This window comes from Psammomys obesus, unplaced genomic scaffold (assembly GCF_907164565.1).
Source record: "Psammomys obesus unplaced genomic scaffold, mPsaObe1.curated_primary_1811, whole genome shotgun sequence".
Lineage (NCBI taxonomy): Eukaryota > Metazoa > Chordata > Mammalia > Rodentia > Muridae > Psammomys > Psammomys obesus.
The window spans coordinates 6,011-12,281 of record NW_026591435.1 but is presented as its reverse complement, the minus strand read 5'-3'; the positions used below and the strand labels follow the sequence as shown (position 1 = coordinate 12,281).

Here is a 6,271-nt window from a genome sequence, read left to right as displayed (position 1 = left end):
CTTGATTTCTTTAAGGGATGTGTTCATTTTCTCTTCATGGGCTTCTATCATCTTCACCTAGGTCTTTTTCTTGAGCTTCAGCTGTGTTGTAATATTCAGGGCTTGCTATAGTAGATTGCTGAGCCATTGTGGTGATATTGCCTTGGCTGTTGTTGGTTGTGTTCTTATGGTAGGCATCTGGGTTTGGGATGATCATAAGTCTAGGTGCAGATTTCTAAGCTTGTCTTTGTTGGATGGATATTTTGTTCCTTGGCTTCTGTTTCCTCTCTGGTCTTCTGGCCACTATGTCCTGTGGTTGATCAAAGTGTCTTTACCCAAGTTGGGAGCTGAACATGGTGGAATCAGGAGGAGCAGGGACAAAATACAGTTGCATGCTTTGCCCTTTAGAGTTTAGACTATCCTGTGAAAAGCTCAGGTTACCAGAACTGTTTTAGGTTCTCTTCCCTTATCCCAACTTTTGTTACTTCTCCTCGATCTTTCCAGGACCCCAGCTCATCCTCGGCCAGACAGGATCACCACCACAGGAGCTCCTGAAGGAGCGTTGGTTGTTCAGAGTCTGTTTACTTCTTCCGCTGCCTGCTGCTTCCTTCCCATCTCCACTGAGATAGTACAAACCCAACTGCTATTTTACCAAACAAACAGCACAGGATACTGGACAGTGAGGCTTTCATCAGAGATTTCTTGTTCTGTGATTAATTGGAGTCTTGGGACAGATTCTGAGGAGACTCCCTGAAGGCTCCCCAGTTCCCTGGCACACAGGAGAGTCAGCCGCTCTTGATCTGGCCAGAGCCCAGCAGTGACCCATCACACTGCTCTCAGAGCTGAGCCAGGTGTGCATCAGAGATGTATTGAGCCTGTTTTCATGGGCTATGAAGTCAGAGGTCAGGCTTCTCAAGACAGGGACTGACTGATTTAATGCAAAGTGTTATGGGTCGCAGGGAGAAGGGTGATATGGGCTACCCAAGGCTCACACTACAGCACAAAACAGGACAGTAAAGTCAGGAGGAAGAATACTAACTACTGACAAAGCTCCTGCTCTCCGAGAAGAAAGTTAACTCTGGCTGGTGACCTGTGCCTGAGTCACAGATCCAGGGTAGAAAGTCTGCAAAGCAAGAGCAGGTAAGTTTGGATCTGAGAAAAGACAGAATGCTCTTCATGTTGGAGTCAGGACCATGTGAAAGGCACTCTTCCTCAACAAGAGGAAGAGGTAGGTAGTTGAAAAACCAAAATAAGGCCCCAATGCGGTAGATCAGTGAGTGACTGTGAAGGTCAGCGTCCACCTCGACATGGTGAGGATGCTGGGTCCTCCTGTCACATCAGCCAACAGCTAATGGCGGCAGTGCTGCCTCCCTGCCTCTTCCCTGACTCCAGGTTCACACAGGCCTGGAAGAAGGTTGGTGGGATGGCATGTCAGCCTGTAAGTGTCCACTGACGTTTGTAAGATTGACTTGGGATTATTGCCAGTGGAGGACGACACATCGCCCTCTAACGGTGCCCCTTTGGGGACTGTTGAACTTTGGGCTGGGAAAAGCATTGAATATTGCTCTTGTTGTGTTGGGGAGGGGGTCGGGGTGTGGAGTGAAGTGCACAGGGGGGCAAGTGAGCATGCGAAAGCAGTCTGCAGGCAGGCTGCAACCGCCTCCTCCCAGGGCGCAGGACCATTGTGCTTCCAACCTTATGCGCAGCTCTGGCTCACCTCCTCCATTAGAAGAAAGTAAACAAACTAAATGCCTCCCTCACGACTATGGTCCTCGAGTCCCTGTCCAGCATTGGGGCCCAAGATGCAAGTGGGTTCGCAGTCTTCCCTAATGTCCCTGACAGCACTTGGATGCTTCTTTCGATGTTCTAAAAGCAGAGATTATGGGTAGTGTGGGGTTATGGAGAGCTTTTCCAGGCGCAGTCTGTCCACACACTTCCTGTAGCATCTGCCTTTTGTCATCTGCACCACGCAGAATTTCTTTGATTACTTATCACTCAGACAGAATTTACTCTACAGCGAAATGCTGGCTGTGTTGTGTGGATGACAAGAAATGTGGCTGGCAGAAGGATGTGGCCTTTCACACAGCAAGGTCCAAGGTGGTCACCTTCATTTCTAGGTGAACCCAGGTCATCAGTGTCAACCTCTTGAAGACTAAAACTCGGGTCCTGATAGAATAAAGTGTGTGATTGTTTTGTTAATATACTCTTTGTACATGACTCACCTGATTACATAATTAAACACTGAATTATACTTCAGTGTGCTAAAGTCAGTATATAACCCTTCCATCAACAATTACTGATTTAACATGTTTTCTATTGGCTGACGTTTAGCTCTAGGTCAGCTAACAGCTGCCTGCAATTAATACTTCTTGAACCGTTCAGATAATGAGAGGCTGTTCTGTTAGTGGTTTGTTTAAGTGACCTGCAACTTGGGATTTTTCCATTATAGCTCCTGATCCAAACCTCCCTCCCAGTTCCCTATTTCTGTGTCTTACCCCAACACCTCTCCCGTGGAGACCTGCAGCTCAGAGTCTCAGCTCCAGGGTCACAGAGCAGAGGCACTGACCTAGAGACTAAAGTCATTTCAGCTGAATGCTTTCTCTGTGATACTTTTCATTTCACCATTGTAGATTTTCAATTGTAAGAAATTCTGAAAGAAAAATATGGACCCAAAGAATAAAACTACAGCTGATTTCATCCTGCTGGGGCTCTTTCCCAGCTGCAGGTACCCAAACCTCCTCATCTTCCTCATCCTCCTCATCTACACCCTGGCCTCTGCTGGAAATTCCCTCCTGATATTCCTCATCTGGCTGGACCCCCGTCTCCACACCCCCATGTACTTCCTGCTCAGTCAGCTGTCTCTCATTGACCTGGCTTACATCTCCTGCACAGTGCCCAAAGCAGCCACCAACTACTTCACCGGGAGGCAGAGCATCTCCTTCTTTGCCTGTGCCACGCAGATATTTGCCTTCCTCACCCTCGGCCTTGCCGAGTGCATCTTGCTGACACTAATGGCCTATGACCGCTATGTGGCTGTCTGTAACCCTCTGAGATACACCATTCTCATGAGCCCCAAGGTCTGTCTGAAGATGGCCGCCTCCACCTGGATGGGAGCAGCTGCTGCAGCCCTTGTTCACACCGTCTACCCCATGAATTTTCCCATCTGTGGCTCCAGGGAGATCAACCATTACTTCTGTGAGATGCCCGCCATCCTGAGAATGTCTTGTGTGGACACATCAGTCTATGAGATGGTGAAGTTTGTGTCAACCATTATCTTTCTCCTGGCCCCGTTCACTCTGATCCTGACCTCCTACACCCTCATATTCCTCACCATCCTCAGAATGAACTCTCCCAAGGGGAGGAACAAAGCCCTGGCCACCTGCTCCTCCCACCTGACTGTCGTGAGTCTCTACTTTGGTCAGGCCATCTTCATCTACATGACGCCCACGTCTGCCCACACACCTGACCAAGACCAGGTAGGAGCTGTGCTGGGTACCATAGTGACCCCCATGCTCAACCCTCTTATCTACAGCCTGAGAAACAAAGAGGTGATAGGGGCTCTGCAGAAGTGCACGGGCAGATGCTGCAACCGCGACAGTGCCAGGTCCTCCTTCCGGTGCTGCTCTCAGAAACGGCCCGTCCTTCATCTTAAACGTGAGCCTAAGTCAACCTAGATCCCAACTGGAAATAGAGCACCGTGAGGAAGGACTGCACAAGCCTTGTATAAACTGGAATTTGCTAGAATGTTGTTCTTTTTTCCATAGTGGTGGCGTCAGTAAACCCTTAATAAGTGTTGCTTGCTTGTAAAATTACGTAAATTGTGACAATAGCATCTGTGCAAAGACAAAGGGTTTCTTAACGCTTTGGGTCGCAAGTCAAGAACCTACTTGCTGTTCTGGCATTTCCACTTCGATTGGCCTTTAAATATCATCATGTCGGTGTCTCCTTCTCACTTAATCCCTTGAAATAATTCATGCAATTAGTCTCTTCTTACTGATTACATCTATCAGGCATCGACATGAATCACCTTTTTGTTTTTACTACATTTTAAGCCTTGTGGGTCACTAGTGCAGCCCTGTTTATATTTACTGGCTATCGAGAGAATTTGTTTCCAGTTACTGATGAGACTCAACATGTTTTCTGAAGCTACAGTAAATGAAATTTTCATACAGTGTGCTGTCTTTCAGTGAAACAAGCAATCATGAAGTCCTGTATTACAGAATAGAGAGTTTCAGTTGCCCATCTCCCACAGTCACGGCCTCTTATTTAAAAATAAATGTGGCAAAACGAAATTTAGATGGCATGCAACCGCAAATTTAAGGAGAAAATTGATTTGTGAAACCGTAACAACCTGTCAGACTTAGCAAAATGATAGCAAAATTTCCACATGACCAGTGACTCCCCTTAAGCACCCTCTCCCTCTTCCTGTCCACTCGGACCATTCGTGGGCATGTGTCACGGTTGAGGTTGCTTTAGATCACAAAAAGTACGTTGACAAGCCTTCATCTTCTGAAGGACGATCACAAGGGGAGATTTTAAGTTTTTTGTTTTTGAAATAAAGGGCCTTAAAGTTATGAAGTTAAAACTCTGAGTTAGGGAATTTTCACCTTAGAAGCACAAGTACTCACACTGCCTTACATTCCAGTCTTAACAAACATCAGAATGACTTCACACCTCCACACTCGGTTGTGAGGATCTACAGGGGCCTTTAAAAGCAACTAAACAGCTCTGAGTTTCAGATGTGATCACTTTCCGTTAAAACACACCTCTGATTTCCCCTCATTTAACTTTGATGCAATTCTGTTTTCTATATATTTTCCATTTCTTTGAAGATATTAAACTTCGACATCTTTAGGTTCTTCTCGTAATTTTCCCAGCTCTGCTAAGGTGTGCCTGAAGAACTAACTGCATGTCATCTTAGCATGTAAAACATAGTGTTGATATAAATGCGCTTTGTGTGATGATTCCAGCAACAAAGCATGTAACAGCCATCATCTCCCTCACAGCCTTTTGTGGTTTGAGACAAGGATATGTCCTTTCAGAAAGTTTTGTGTCTGGCTATTATCCTCCTGATATAGTATCTCTTACTAGCTTTACACAGCCTGTTTTTCCTTGCCTCATACTCATAGCTGAGGTCCATGTGGAGTAGTTTGTTACTGGAGGCGGGGTATTACATGTAGAAACCGATAGTGAATCCAAACAGCTTCCTTTCCTTCAAAAAGGATTCAACCTTTTTTTCAATGCAAACTAAAACGACCCTAAGATTTCACCTTACACCCATCAGAATGGCTAAGATCAAAAATTCAAGAGACAACACATGCTCAACCATGTTTGTAGCAGCCTTATTTGTAATAGCCAGAAGCTGGAAACAGCCCAGATGCCCCTCAGTGGAGGAATGGATGCACAAATTGTGGTATATCTACACAATAGACTATTACTCAGCAATAAAAAACAAGGAAATCATGAAATTTGCAGGTAAATGGTGAGATCTGGAAAAGATCATCCTGAGTGAGCTATCCCAGAAGCAGAAAGACACACACGGTATATACTCATTCATATAGACATATAATATAGGATAAACCTACTAAAATCTGTACTCCTAAGGAAACTAAACAAAAGGGAGAACTCTTGCTAAAATGCTCAATCCCTATCCTGAAAGGCAAAGAGGCTGGATATCAGAAGAAGGAGAAAAGAGGGAACAAGTCAGGAGCCTGACACAGAGGACCTCTGAAAGGCTCTGCCCTGCAGACTATCAATGTAGATCCTGAGACTTATGGGCAACCTTTGGGCAGAGTGGGAAATCTTAGGAAAGAAGTGGGAAACAGTAAGATCTGGGGAGGACAGGAACTCCAGAAGGAGAGAAACAGAACCAAAAAATCTGAGCACAGGGGTCTTTCCTGAGACTGATATTCCAACCAAGGACTATGCATGGAGATAACCTAAGACCCCTGCACAGATGTAGCCCATGGCAGTTCAGTATCCAAGTGGGTTCCATTGTAATAGGAACAGGGACTGTCTCTGACATTAACTGATTGGCCTGCTCTTTAATTACCTCCCCCTGAGGGGGAAGCAGCATTACCAGGCCACAGAAGAAGACAATGCAGCCACTCCTGATGAGACCTAATTGACTAGGATCAGAAGGAAGGAAAAGAAGTTCTCCCCTATCAGTGGACTTGGGGAGGGGCATGCATGCAGAGGGTAGAAGAAGGGAGGGATTGGGACAGGAGGAGGGAGAGAACTACAGGGGGGATACAAAGTGAATAAAGTGTAATTAATAAAGAAAAAAAAGAAA

At 45.8% G+C, this 6,271-nt stretch overlaps 1 protein-coding gene across 1 annotated transcript; it reads left to right on the top strand.

Moving 5' to 3' along the window:
- Positions 1-2,642: 2,642 nt before the first annotated feature.
- LOC129679167 (olfactory receptor 2T27-like) lies at positions 2,643-3,653 on the top strand. Its single transcript, XM_055610092.1, has one exon. It carries the CDS (start codon positions 2,643-2,645, stop codon positions 3,651-3,653), a length of 1,011 nt encoding a protein of 336 aa, XP_055466067.1.
- Positions 3,654-6,271: the final 2,618 nt, after the last annotated feature.